At 41.1% G+C, this 15,593-nt stretch overlaps 1 protein-coding gene across 11 annotated transcripts in view; it reads right to left on the reverse strand.

Moving 5' to 3' along the window:
• Window positions 1–15,593, reverse strand: part of LOC114875500 — a 210,556-nt gene that overhangs the window by 107,807 nt on the left and 87,156 nt on the right. For all 11 annotated transcript variants that reach the window (XR_003789252.2, XM_029185855.2, XM_029185858.2 and 8 more), the window contains exon 4: window positions 12,185–12,407. Coding sequence is in view for 10 of the 11 variants with exons in the window: in XM_029185855.2 (XP_029041688.1) it covers window positions 12,185–12,407 (223 nt within the window). In the remaining variant the exon portion in view is untranslated. The remainder of the gene's footprint in view (window positions 1–12,184; window positions 12,408–15,593) is intronic.

Consider the following 15,593-nt stretch of genomic DNA (forward strand, 5'->3'; position numbering starts at 1 on the left):
TTCAGGGGGTTGATTTATGGAAATACGGTGGCCCAGCTGAAAGCACACCGAGGCTTGTTACGAGCAAAGAGAGCCCAGGGTCGCGAGATACATCGACGGAATGAGGGACGATCTTTGATCTCCGATTTCGAGGGATGAACGAGGCGCGAATCGCCCTTCTATTGTTATACGCGCACGTTACTGATACACTTTCGTTTCATCGCAGATTATCTGCATTCTAAACACCCTCCAACATCAAAGGTATCCTGTTGTTTTCGACAATTTGTCGAACCAAGTGGATTCTATTACTTGCTTTAATAAGTGAAATGGGTGATCGGGGGTACGAGTGGCTTATCTTGAACCATAGTTTGAATTTGATGAAATGAATGCTATTTAATTCGAAAATACTCTCAAATACTGATATGTAGAAAAGTGCCACATAATTCAGTCGAATAGATTACTTACAAAACGCCTAAAGTCAAAAATGTAATTAATTTCCAGGAATTTTTTTTAGAATTCCTCTACCTCGTCAAGAGCCCTGCAACATCAATTAGAATATAATGGAGGCTCTTTTGCTCCCTCTGGTAGTCGTACCTTTGTGACAGATCACGATGACACAGACCAGTGCGTGTCTACCGAAAGTGTCTAGAGAGCCAGTACGTGTCTCCATAAATGTTAATTAACAATGATTACGAAGCACCCCTGCTGTTTAACGTTTCTGGCAACCATCGTCCGGTCTCTAGGTGATATTGGCACAGACCGTTGCCCGCGTGTCTGACGGTGTTACGGTAGCTTCCACGTCAAAGCGGACAACCGTAACAATGAGAAATTACCAAAAATTCGGGCAAACCCCAACCGCGAATTTCATTCATCATCTCCTTTCGTGCCTCGTGCTCTCTTGTTTCTCGTCTTTCAAACATTCGTACTAACTAGACCGACTAACATATGTAGATAAATTAACTTTAATTTTCCAAATATATTAATTATTCAAATAAACATTCTCGAGTAACGTACGGAATAAATTCTGTTACCAGTAAGATTATTAGAAATCTGAAATCATTACAGTTAGATAAGCTCGGACAATCTCTGGCGAACCGGCGAAAGTACTGTTACGAAATCAATTAAGTACATTACTCGGTTCTTGTTGCCTACTGTTGCATAGCGCGGCTCGAAAGTAACAGGAATAACAAGCAACGCTGACTAATCTCGTACAATGCTTCCTCGGAATAAATAAACGTGTGTTTCATCGGACGGGGAGTCGTGTTTCTCGGTGCGCGCTGGTCGATTACGATCAGCCAGCGGTAAGTCGAGAACCCCGGGGAAAATAGGTGTTAAATACGACATGTAACAGGTTTCGCGACGTTCTGGATCTCATTATACGTGGCGCTCTTGATCGTCCCTCTGACGATCGTGAAAAAGAAAACGGTACTTCTCATACTCGCGATTTACTTTTCTTCCAGTGTCCTTAATACGTTCGCTGCCACGGTGAAAATTTTATCTACCAATTTATCTCGTATTACGAGTATAATATCGATCAAGTTCAACCCTTGTAACCTTTTCCTCGTATATTTTTAAATATCCAGTATTGATCCTTAACACCCTAAGACTCGATAACTCCAAGACCTTTCGACATGAAACGACAAACAGATTCGAGGTATGTACTTCCTTTGCAATTCTCTCGATCAAATACAAAATTACTTAAGCGTATTCGTCGGTAATTAGCGAGCATCATTTGTGAGAGGATATTTTCGAGGTAGCATTTGGAAATCCGCTGTGAGAACCGGCATCGACATCGGCATCACAGGTTGCCAGGAACGGGCGTAATTAGTCGACCCTTTGAGGTTTCAGACCCTCTTTCGAGCATCGATATTAGTAGCGTACCCGCTACGAGAAGCACGTGGGGCAAAACAGACGTAAGGGCGGAGAGAGGGTCCATAGTCCGATGGAAACAACGCGGTTGAGTTTGTTCCCGCGTGCTTCAACGAAAACCGTTCTAAAGTTGGCGAACTATTATTGGTATATTCGAATGTAACTTCTGGAATGTATCCCGGGGACCTTAACCCCTTCGTTTCGACGATACGTTAGGCTACGAATTTCGGGCAACTTGAAATTATTACCTCGCCGAGTACGAATACAAATGTTTCGAGTAATCAACGCGAGACAAATTGGTATCGAACAACGAGTTCGTAACAAGGTGCGAGCATTGTGCGATCAGAGATCAAAGATAGACACGCTGAGAAATTCTTGCTACATACAGAAACGGCCTTCTAGGAACGCTTCGTAGAGAGGAATTAGGGCTCTCTCGTTTAGAAATAGATCATGCTTCGAAATCGGAACTAGAACTTCGGAATCGTGACCTGGTTGAACGTTTGCACCGCAACCTCTGTAACTCTTTCGTTTATAAAACACACGTTTTTCCGTCCTTTCGCCTCAAATTATATCCGTCGTTAAATCTGAGCAACGTTTAAATCTCGACGGACGCGGCTGGAATGTCGAAGCTTCAGTAGTATGCTAATAACGAAATGAATCAAGGTAGCAGGATATCCACGTTTGATGTTATCTTTCGGTATTCCATAAATAATTAACCGTCGGTTCTGCTTGCCCGGTCCCCTAAAAGGTTCGATTAATCGAACGGCAACCAAAGGCGACAGAGATTACTGACATTAACGTACGTAAACGGCGCATGAAAATAATTTATGCAGCATCGTTGCAAACGAAATTACTTACTTCCAGCGAAAAAGTACTGCCCCGAGGAAATTGCACGTCGTTTCACGCCGATCGAAAAGTTTATAATAATACCGCGTGGAGATTGCTAGAACCACGGAGACGTTGGACACCGTTTCATTACACGGATTAAAGATTTTCTAAAACCTATTCGAGGAGCGAGACTAAAACCGTGATCTGGGCAAACACCGACCGCGTGTAATACGGGATTTCCTTTTTAAACGATCGTCTCGCGATAACCTGCAATCAAAGGCGAGAGATAATTTTCCAGTCGCGCCCCGAGAACCTTCCGTTTTCCAACGCCAACTTTTTGCAATGTCTAAGAATTATTAATGGCGTTGAACGTTGGTGTTTCATCGTTCGCCGTGTGTAGGTGTGCGACTCGTGTACGCGTTTCCTCGTGAAAGACGCGTTATTCACTTTCCACGCGTATGCATCAGTGACGCGCAACTTCTATTGCACTTGCATAGCAAATTATAATTTTCCTCGTATTCGATTCAAGAATATTCAAAAGAAATTTATCCTCTATGATATTTTCAATACGAACGATAAAAGACCGCAGCTGGAATAGGATCGATATATCGATACACTTTAACCGATAAAAAAAATATGTGCACCACTGAGCTAGATTGTACCCGCACGCGTACCCTTACAACCGAGACACACGCACGTGAGCTATTATTAGCCGACCACCTGTGCGACCTGAGGCAATTGCTCTCGTACAATCAGCTGCATATGCACCAGACCCTCAGGGCCGTATCGAGTCGCAGCAGGAGGCATCTGCGATGCTAATTGTCTGTAGCCTATCGGAAATACTTGCTTCGATAAACCTTCGATTATGCAAATGTATAATACAGGACAGCAAAGTCAACCTGTTCTATAATTATTATAGCAGTCTGTCTGGCACTTTAAATTACCCTCGGAATCTACTACGCCTCTAATGATTTCAATTTAATTACAACACAGCTGATTTCGTGAAATTCTCAGACCTGACGAAATTAGCGTATCGGTGGGTGCGCCTATCCAGCGCGGTAATTACTAATTTAGTCGCATGATTAGAGAGATCGATTCGGCAAACGATCGTCTTAAATTAACCCTGCCGGCGTTACGACGACGTTGGTCTCCGCGAGCGGCCATTTTATGCGATTCCATGTAAATTCGGACGTGAAACTCCGCAGTAGGGTGAGCCGAAATGTATTCGGCCACGTTCCCTGCGGCGCTGCTGGTGACAGGAATGGCGATAGAGCAGCGAGTAATTAGGCTAATCAATCGAATCGCATGATCCGCGTGCACGTGCACGTCGCTGATACGTTGCTACATGACGTGGATACGGGATGACCACCAGAACTTCCAAGCTTTGACACTAAAGCCTGTTTGATTTTTATTTTTCAACCATCAACCAAGATTTTTTCATTAAATTAATTAAATGGTCATTTTTACTCTCACGACAATCTTTTTTAAATATTCAATACATATTTAAATATAGTTAAGAAATGCAAAAAGGCTCCGAAGTGTAAACTATTTGAAGATACATATACAGGGCGATACTATGCACCGCACGATCTTCTAAATTTAATTATAGCGGGTTTAGTAATTAGAGCGAGCATAGTTGTACGCGATGCACACGCGAGAATCGAGGCTGGTATCGTTTTCCACGTGAAATATACCAGAGACCGGCGTGATACGAGTATAGTCACGGACTTCAAAGGACCCCGCGACCGAACAAATCGCTTGTTTGCCGAAAACGATAGGTACACACGTACGCGTAGCCAGCTCGCCGAGGGTGGAATACCCATTGTACGGCAAACGTAATTTCGCTAATAAATGGCTAAATCGCGGCGTTAACTACCACACCGTGCATTCGAAACGAGTGAAAAGTTCGCGCGACTGTCGAAACAGAACCGTTCGAACGATTACGTTTTATTTCAATCGTATCCTTACGTTTAATAACACCTACGAGAATACCGAGTGAATCGTCAAACATCCTTTGATACAATGCAATGAATTTCAGGAACCATCTTCCGCAATAGCAAGAATTTCAAAGTCATGAAATTTCATATTGAAGATCCTAGAAAGGCTGCGGTTCCATTACGAAAGACTCGGGATCTCGTGAAATTGGATACCGTAGATCTCGACATCGAAAAGTCGACAACGAACCGAATGATATTGAATTCTTTAGAAACAGGTGCTTCCATGTTCGGAATCCTTCGAATGGAAGATTTAGCGCAGCTAATATCAGCTTCATAAAATCTGAGACACAATTCTTGCAACCCTTATTCACTGACTCGAATGAATCTTCCACTTTGAGAAATGATCGAATGTTAAATTCTATGTGTACGATATTAGAGAAGCAAGGAAATCGTTAACATAACGATCGAAGCTTCGTTAAAGGTAGTCAGGAGGCAAGGTGAAGGAAAAACGAATTTAGCTGGAGACCTAAAATGGAGCGACGAGCTCGTTTCGTTCGGACTGTAACACGCGGCTGATTATCGGCTAGTTAGATTATCGGGCGCGGCTTTCGTTTGCAAAATAGCCACCGACGGAATGATAATGGGATGGAGATAACCGGACTGGCGGGCAAGTGTCGTCGGCGAGATAACATTCTTCGGGTTCGGGTAGCAGTTGCGAGTGGCGAGTTAACGTGTCAACCAGTAATGAAACGGTTACAACTAGGGATGGGAATAAGTTCAATCTACTTGGGAATCTAAGTTAATTCCAATATCCAATTTCATTTTACGAACTTCGAATATTATTTATAGGGAATAATGTTTTAATGATACTTGCAATATATTTGATCCATACTCGAGTTTATTTAGAAATACGTCTGCTTTGGAATACGTCCTGTTTGGACGTGACAAATTTTGCTCGGTATACGACATCAATTTTTTATGTGAATTTTGCATCATTTTAAAATAATTATCTGAGAGGAAAAATTAAATTAATAATCAATTATTATGTTGAAATTATTTTACAACCCTATTAATGTAGGTATAATATCAATAGGAGTTTTATTTTTACATGAGAACGGATTAATCATTTTTACATTACTTCTTATGAGAAAGATTGGTTTGGTATACGTCCTATTCGGTATAAGACCAAACATCATGAAGGTACCACTGTATTAATTTTATTTACTGAAATATTTATAGAGAATTCGAAGGTAATCGAAGTTGGAATCTACTCGCGGGCCATTCATTCCATCGCTAATTATGTCGCCGTCAATTAATAGCCATGTCGGTAAAAATATTTCACCTACGTCTACCTATGAATGTTTTGATCATTATTTCAGATAATCATGAAACTTAATTGGAGCAGCACGGTGATATTCTTGCGTTAAGTAGACGCCGGTGAGTCGAGATACGTAACTGCGCGTACAGGGATCTTACGCGTTCGAATGGCAAACAAGATCGAGTCAGAATCGTAGGAATAAATTTTCTAGGATTTTTAACCGAGTATACACGATCAGCGAGACGATACGATTTTCGAAAGGTACGTATCTCCGCGGTGAAATCATTCCCAATTAGCGGCAGCGATACGCGCGAGACTTCGATTAATTAAAATTCTCCGTCACCAAGCAGGCGTGCGTCAAGTTTTTCATCTGCCTCGACCAACTCCATTGTCACCGTTAATTAATGCACCACGCGTACGCATAATTGCGAAGAGGTTATTCGCGACTTATTAGAAATCCCTAATTAACGAGGGAATTATCAACCTGCCCCGTTCGATAGTACGCTTAATCGACAAAACTATTTCTCCCTCGATAAGATCAAAGGCAATAACATCAAAGAGGGTATCCGATATATCAGGATCTCGATTACGACGCTTCAGTTGTGTTTCGTATTTACTCTGCGAGTGCTTATGAATTTTTCAAAGAAACAAAGACAGAAACGTCTAAGTGTCTACGAACACTATTTAAAACTTTACCCTCTCTCGGAAATCTGAAATTGCCTAAGAAACCGACCTCACAGACGAAAGGGGTAGAAGAGGCGATTGTTTGCCGCTTCTTTGCTTAATTAACCTCGTGATATTTAAAGGAACAAAGCAACGTCTTCGTGGTACAATGCTCTTTAGAAAAATATCGTAAGTCGGTATTAAATGAAAAACCTCTGGACAAGTGGTCGACCGCGCTAATTGCAATAACAATAGTCCGCCTTGAAACTTTCTCTCCGCTCGAGCGTGTTCTGAACTTCCGTGGCTCTTCTAATTAACGAGTACACGAGAGACTCGTGTTGCGTCCTCATTCATAAATTCGTTTGCCATTCACGCGAAACCGGTGTATGACATCATTCGCCAATTTCTTCGCGGTGAATGAATGTTAATATCGTGAATGAAACGAGTTCGCCAATTATATCCTCCTCTATCGACGTTGTTATACATCTTTCGCGTATACTAGATGCTTCGAATTTTTTAAAGACAATCAACTTTGTTATCTATTTATTGTCCCACTCCTATCCCCGAAATTACAAACAGTTTAGCGTCAACTACGATAATTCGGGGCTGCAATTTTACGTGTCAAAGAAGTTCGACGTCGAAACAGACAGCTGCATTCGTTCGTAGGAGCTCTGACACGGGGATACTATCGCTTCGACAGCGATTATTGCTCCCGTCGTTCAAAGCTGCACGCTCCTATGGAGGACACAATGCAGGAGTGTCCATCACGAAGAAAATTCGCCAAAATTTCCGAGGGTGGAGCCACCCTTCGTTTCGAACAACCTCGCCACCCTATTGTTGACCTATTCAATCCGCTCTGCTAGCCAGCCGTACGCCCTGGGAAGCAGAGGAGACCGCGTTTCACGCTCTTTTACCGTGTAATTTTCAACGAGACTTAATGAAAACCCGAACGACACGAGACTCTCAGAAATGAAAACGCCTAGACGACAATTTGGAACGACACAACGGGTTCAATTAATATCCGGGGATAAGTGCACACAGCTTTTCGTAGTCCCTTTAATTTTCGACCGCGACGTTTTTCATTTTACCTGAAAATTTTCCCTCAAAGAGGCTGCTCGAAAGTTCGCCTAATTTAATTTAGGCGAACGTTAAATGCATGCGAACTTAGCTAGCGACGCGTAGAAGTTCGTTCTCACTTTCGAAATCAATTATAGTTGCTCCAAGAACATAACTTCTGCCAGGGAATCAAGAATATCTCCTCTTCTGAAAGGTTCAAGGTTGGAAAATCTAAACATTTTGCTTGGAACACAATTATGCTTGCGATAGATTAACGTTATCAGCTGATAACAAATTGGAAACACTAAAAGGAAGAGCTCCAAGATATTACGGCACGTGTAAAATTTAAAATGCAAAGCGATGCCAGATAAGCAACGTGTAAGTACGCTCGCTAAAACCGTATACGAAGGTTCATCCATCATTCGTAAAATCTGAACTACCCAAGAACGACTTAGGAGAAGGAACAATTTATCACCTGTTACATTTTTATGTTCGTACTTAGTCGTTCTTATGCTCCTTCCAGGTTGCCGTTTAAAATCTTACACGATAACAACGAGTCCGAAGAAAATCCCTTCGATTAATGATCGCCGTAGATAACCTACACCTGGGTCAACGCTACCCTGATGTCGAACCTCTTATCAGGGACACCGAGATACTATTTGATCTTGGACATTCGGACCTTGAAATTTATCCCCCAGAAATTTTCTTAAAAAATCTTTGAAATAATACTCGCAGGTGCGACAATGAAAATCGCTCGCTTGAACCGCGATAAATAAATGAGAATATTTTACTTGGAGAAACGAAACGAGTTGCTTCGTTCAACGACTCGCGCACCCTTGAGGATTACTTTGCTTTGATCACTCGTTACTTTTCTTTGCTACGCCATCAGGCTGGTATCGTTGAGAAACTTCTTCTTCCGCACGAGGGAACAGGTAAGTCACGTTACGCCTTTATTGCGCTTTCAGACAACGGCGTCAGTAGCATTTTGCTTTTACACATTTTTCTTGTTAACGCGTTCCTTCGTGAAACAAAGAGCCAGCGAGAAAGTTAGAACAGCAATCAGTTACGTCTGTTTCGTATCATTGGCCGTGGAAAAGTTCTCCGCCCGGTCTCGCCAATTCGATCGAGCACCCTTTCGGTTTCGATTCCACCGTATCGAAGTTAAACAGATACTTCGTTGATCTTCTTTCTCGTTGTTAACTACGCGCTAACTTTCGTATAACAATCGATTTAATGTTTTCTATTCGCAACAGTTCCTTTCAACGTAATTCAATAAATTTCTGTTTACAGTTATCCACAGTAAGCAGCAATTAAACCGGCTAATTTTTATTCCGAATCTGATACCAAAAAGATTAAATTCACCAGTCGTTAAAATTTCATTTAATGTTGCTAACGGAGTAATAAACTGAAGGGTGGAATTTATAGCACACGCTTGTTTCGAAAGCGATTCGAAATTCTGAATAAACACAGAAACGAGCGTAAGATCGCGTCGAAAATTTATGAAACTACTCATAGGTTTTTATGCGTCTACCAACTGAAAACCAAACGTCCGTGGAACATGCTAATTATAGCGATCAAAGAGCGGAACTAATTGAATTAAGCGTTGTAAAAAGTTTCCTGGCCAAAATTACCATAAATTAGTTTCTTTACTTTGTTGCACCCTGGTTAGCTACTTATAAATTCGCTAACGAAACCAGATACGAGCACCAATTTGTACTGATTCGTGGTATAAATTTTCTTTATTTTGTTAATATCTTTTTTTTTTAATAAAGAACACGCGATCGACAGCGTCTTCGCACACTTCCTCTTATTTGATGTAGGGTTTAGAAGACGAAACAGCTGCTTGACAAAAGCTACGTCACGAAATCTCGCTTACTCAACAGTGTCGTAGCGATCGCGTAGGAACAATCTACGTACTGTCCACGGTGATTTATAACGGTTCCACTGGATGAATAGGGCCATAATCAACTCTCCTGCCGCGATTAATTATTATTCGTAACGGGAACGCGCGTGCCAGAAAGTCGCCGCGCATTGACTCGCTCGCGAACCCTCCATTCGTTAGAATCGCTTGCTTTTTACAAATGCTATTTAACCCTTGCTCGTGATTTCAAAGCCACGCAATTGGATTTTCATTTCAAATACAAATACAATCTTGTACACTGAAATCTCGTGAAATACCAAAGGTAAACGTTATTTCAAAAATATGAAAAGCTTGAAAAAGTGTGAGCTGAAAAATTGAAACCTTTGAAGAGAAAAATGTAACCGTGTATTTGCCAAGAACACGAAACTCCACGAGAATATCGTTCAATTATTCACGTTTCCCTCTAAGCGCAAAATGATTTATTATTTATCCGGCAAATACAATTCATTGAAACACGTGAAAAGGTTCGAAATGATTACTTTACGCGCTTAAAATTTATACAAAAGGAGAAAAGAATGCACGGTGGGTTAAAAGCAAAACATTACGCGATTTAATTCGCTTCGTGTAAGAGAGTTGGTCGGAATTCGTGATAGTAGCGAACATGGTAATTACGAAATAATATAAAAGTAAACCGAAAGTATTCCTGCATGAATTTCACTCGCGTTCCTCTATTTTATTCCTACGCTCCCTTATTTAACCCAACCACGCACCGAGTGTTCATAATTAAAATGAATTTGCTCGCTCTGCAAAAATCTACGAATAATTTTCCTCCGGCTACCGCACGGTACCACGGAAAAAAATTCCTTGATTCAGTCCCGTAATTTATTCGTTTCCGGCACAAATTTTGTAAAAGGATCTTATCGATGCTTCCTGAATTAAATTGAAACTCTTCGATGAATTCGATTAAAGAGCTCGTTATCTCCGGCTAATAAAAAGAACGCGAATCCTGATTCAATCTAACCGTTTCGGCTAAAATTACAGAAAAATCATCGTTGACTGACGCGAGGAACTTTAATATCGACGCTAGGAGATTCTAAGCATGCTGAAATGAAATTTTTCCTCAGCACACACGTCACATTCAAATGAAATCGTAATTAAGGGCCGCCCTATTTGAACGAAATTACGCGTTCCTCTTCGCAGAGAGGATCGCGTTGAAATTTTTGGGACTCCCCTAATTTCTCGTCCGGTGGTAAAAAATTTGGCATAATACGCTCGTTAACGCGACTTTTCCAACGGTTGAATGAACGCGAAAAGGAAAGATGGTTGATTAATCGTATGCAAATGCTCCGTGACGACACCTCGAAGAAGTTTAATCATTTTTACATAGAACGCTTCTGAAAAGGAATTCTCATCTCTGTAATTGTTGATAGTTAATGTTACAGCGCGTTTGCCGCGTTGTTTCTCTAATAATAGCCGCAATGGAGGTTAAACAGCGTGAAACGAACAAACGAGAACAAAGCGTTAAGTCGTTAGAATTAGCGGCGTCGGAGGCGCAACGCGACGCTAGACGTCGTTAATTTCAGGATAATTGTCGCGTATCGACGCACCAGCCGACAACGAAAGCTCGCGCGCTCCAATTTAATATGGAAATCCTGCTACGCCCTATCGAGAAAATCAATTACGTCTAATGAATACAACATGAAGGGTTAAAGGGTTCGGCAGGAATCTGCGCGCACTTTTCCCTCGTTCGAGCAACGTTAACCGGGGTGAAAATTTCGAGCTCGTCGAACACGATTTATGAACCTCCTCCAAACCGCAACTGACATCATCCAACATGATTTCATTAAACCTGTCCTGGCTAATCAATGAAATATCTCTGATCCGTTTAAAGAATCTGAAACTCCATGTCAACAGAATTTGATGGAGATTCGTGTTCCACAGGGACGTCTTAATGACAAGGGTGCAAAGAAAGAAATACGTAATGAACGTGGGGAGAAATTCTCAACCCACTGAATACGTTTTGTTGAAACGAAGAAAGGGTAGTATAATTATCGTACATTGTCAGTCGAGAGTGAATAGAATGTGAAAAAAAAAAAATAAAATAAAATTCGATGCGATATTTTAGCCAAAAGCTAACGAGCTGCCTGGGTTTCACGGTTAAGGCACTTCACACGTTACGACTTATTCGATTATGGTTACGTCTAATGAATACAACATGAAGGGTTAAAAGAACGCAAGTAATTGGATTCGCTGTCGATCGGGTCGAAGAAACGTGATTCGTCAAAATGCAAATGCCAGAAAATTGTGTTGATCAATTAAATTTCAAAAATCACAATTTGCTTCTTTAAACAGCGCCCCTAATTTCTTCTTTCCCTCTTTTAAACTCTTAAAACCTTCAACCCATTATGGAGAAATAAAACATGTTTGAATAGATGTTTCAGAGACGCGGAACCGTGTTGCCTCGAGCTTCTATTTATCCAACCGAGATTTCCCGGTCTTCATCTTATTTACCCGAAAGAAATAAATTCGGAGCTGGGTTTTGTCGGTATAAAACCCACCGGTAGTTCAGTAACTGGTCGTCCAGTCTGTCCAGGGACGTGTAAACAGGCAACAGTCTAAGCAAATACAGCCTGGAGGTTGAACGACCGATGGAAAAAGAAAAAATGGACTTACCTTCGCAGGATCAGACTTCTCGGACTCGTCGCTGAAGGTCTGCGAGCCTCTGGACATGGTGTTCCTTCGGGGTGTCGTGGTGCCATCCTGCGAGGGGCGCACAAACTCGATTCTACCACCCTCGACGACGATATTAGGGGCTGGTGGAAAATTCTCTGTGTTACCGACAGGATCGCAGTAACCCAGAAGGCCAGCTTTCTCTCCATACAGAGGGTGAATTTGTCTGCAACAGTCGATAAAGACGTACGGGTGTTACCAGGGTTGCGAGTCCAGATGGAGTCTCTAAAGGGGTGCGTTTTCACGTTTAAAACTGTCCCACAAAAGGGTGGTTCTCGTTCCGAAGTGGCAAACAAACGAACTAACTACTGCGAATTTATCGAAAGGGGCGCGAATAATCGGTACGCACGACGAATTTCGATTGGCGGCAATGCGAATTTATTAAGGGGTGAAAACAGCTTTTCGATCGGAAATTGTTTATCAACGAAACGCATCACGAACTAACGAAATTATAAACCAATTTACATTTAATCGCTTCGATGGTCAATCGTTTTTACCGTGTTTTCCAAACCATGGCGCCGGGAAAATTCGTTTTTGTACCTCTCAACGATTCGCTATTATGCGAATAGGAGAACATGAATTACTTCTGATGCATATTGAACGTACCAATGCCGTAAATTATTCCATCACCATTCAATTGGTAATATTATATAATGAGGTCCATTGAAATTCATTTTAATATCGTAAATCTAAAAATGATTTTCTTGACAAGCAAGGATAATTTTCAAAGAGGTATTCAAGGAAATGACGATGGGACAAGAAAGAGCGCAATATTGGGATGAATGGGACGAGTACGATTCTCGGAATTAATTAATGAAAGTGGGATTGAAAATATAGAAGGGGCTGCCGTTACATCCCGGAGAAGGCTTCTTGATGTGGTCACGACGAATTAAAAGCGACGCTGGCCGATGAAGCAAAAACGACGCGGAGGAAATTGCATTACCGCTAGTTGAATTTTCACGGCAGACGCTCGCCATTAAGACCGAAAAGAATTTCACCCGATTTACGCTTTTTTCGCCCCTTTTGTAACGCGAAAGCTATCCAGCGAAAATGTTTCCCAACTTTCGTTTCACCACTCTGCAACTACACGACGACTATGTGACACTGAATTGCCATTAACTCATAGCAATTTCTTTTTCATTCAAAACATCTGTACAATTTTTCAACAAGAATGTACTTATAAATTTTTAACTATTTTTTAATGTATACTGTATCCTGTTTACTAGAACAACTAGCATCCCCTAAAGGATAGTATATCTAACGAACTACCTCTGCTGAATTTAGTACACATTAATTTTCCAGGTTAAACTTTCGCAACGGGTTAATCTATTGCAGCATTAACGTAACTACAGTCATATTTTTAATTAGGTAAAGTGAACAGCTCGTAAACTTTCTAGATCGAGGTCAAATTGGCCCTACCCTATCACTTATGTAAGGCATTTCATTCGCTAAATAAAGACCAACCTAAATTGATAAACTATATACTATTCATTTTATTTCTTCTACCTGAAATTCATTTAGTAAACAGCATAAATTATTATGAACTGAACAGCCTTGGACACAGTAGCGAAGGATATTATTAGCCGTCTGAACTGTGACTCGAACGCTTACCGTCGTTTCGAATAAAAATGTCGCTTTCAGATTCTAATAGCTTCGATTCTCACGAATAGGAGTAGCATTCTTCAAGGAACTCTGACATCGTCTAATATATTACGTGCTCCTTCTGTTGCATTTTAATGGACCAACGCGTGTTATTGAGCAACCGGAAAAGTGGCCGACTTAACCGATCAACTTAACACCATGGCAAAACGTTCGCTGATTCTTCGTCGTTGCTGCCGATTACCGATTACGTTACAATTGCATTTACGTGTCAATGACGGTGATGGAATTACAAAGCTATCGACTAATGGAACATCGGTTTCTAAAATGATATCCAGGAGTTATAGTCATTTACATCTGAAATGCTATTCTACTATTATTAATAGTGATAATGATTGACAGAGATCCTTAATAGATCCTTAATAATGAATTCATGAATAGCGTAAGAAATTAATGGCGAAAGATTTTCCCCCAAAAATAGATCACGTTTTGAAGAATATACATGAACTGTTCCTTATCATTCGTGGGAGTTATCATAAAAGTTTGTATCAAGTTTGGGGTGGCAGTAAAATCGACTGTGATAAAATGCAGCGTCCATTCGGGTGGTGGAATAGACCGACGAAAAATTCAAAGAACCCTATAAATTTTACGTTTATTACACAACAGAAAATTTATTTTTATGCGGCTCGTTTATACGCACCGCATAACCGCACGGTTATCTTTGTTCTCTCCGCGCAATTTCGTTCTCTTATATCAGTGAAAATTTTACGAGAATCGACCGTAAAAATATTAACTTAAATTCAAATGCTTCTATCCCCTGTCTCGGCTCTCCCGATAATTTCGACCGAACGAGAACGCGCGTTTTAAATGAACATTTTCTTCGATCAAATATTCATCGGTTCGATAATTTTATCGTAAAAATATATTTTCATGAAATCGAAAGCAATGAAACGCGACAGGAATATATGGGAGTGTTTTAAATAGCCTGGGCAAAGTAAACACTTTCCAATTTGCAGGATATCAAAGTGCAACTCGCGGTTAAACTATCTTACAAGTGACCTGTTTGCCACGAGCTAGTTCAAATTGATGAACAGAAATAGCGGAACAAGTATGCGAATGATGCAGGTACGCGGAACCGTTCACCAACTATTCCAAAGAGAATTTCGGATATAACGCTCGTTCGGCCACGGTCCATCAAATTACTAACCGGTTTTATATTATCGAAAATGTGGGAACGGAGTTCGGTGATTTTGGTAAACCTCGGCAGAGCAATTGCTCCTGGCGTAATTTACCGCGCTGATTTACATTGAAAATTTATGGAAATTTCACAAAGAAAACAGGATAAATAACCGTGTAAACGTATGCAAATATCGTTGCAAATATATTGTTAAATTCTACATCTTTTGAAAATCCTCGGTACGTCTTAATTAGAGGGTGAAGCGATTTACTGGCTCTAATTACCGCCTCGCGTCTCGACCTTTCCATTTTTTCATTTTCTCACACGGTACTTTCAAAGTGAAACATACGAGGTGGAGAGTGAAAAAAAATACAAAGGAATGCTGCGTGGATGCTCGATAATAAGTGGTTTTAGTCGGGGAACGCGAAGGGGGTGAATCCCGTCAGGTGACGAGAGTTCACAGAGGGGGTGTCGGTTCTCCATCGACTAGCTGGAAATACCACGTGTCGATGAGGAAATAAAATAAGCGTTTGAGTGTGCACGGCGAATGGTTTATTGTGTTGCCAGGCTTATCGA

The sequence above is a fragment of the Osmia bicornis genome, chromosome 2 (assembly GCF_907164935.1).
Source record: "Osmia bicornis bicornis chromosome 2, iOsmBic2.1, whole genome shotgun sequence".
Taxonomy (NCBI): Eukaryota; Metazoa; Arthropoda; class Insecta; order Hymenoptera; family Megachilidae; genus Osmia; species Osmia bicornis.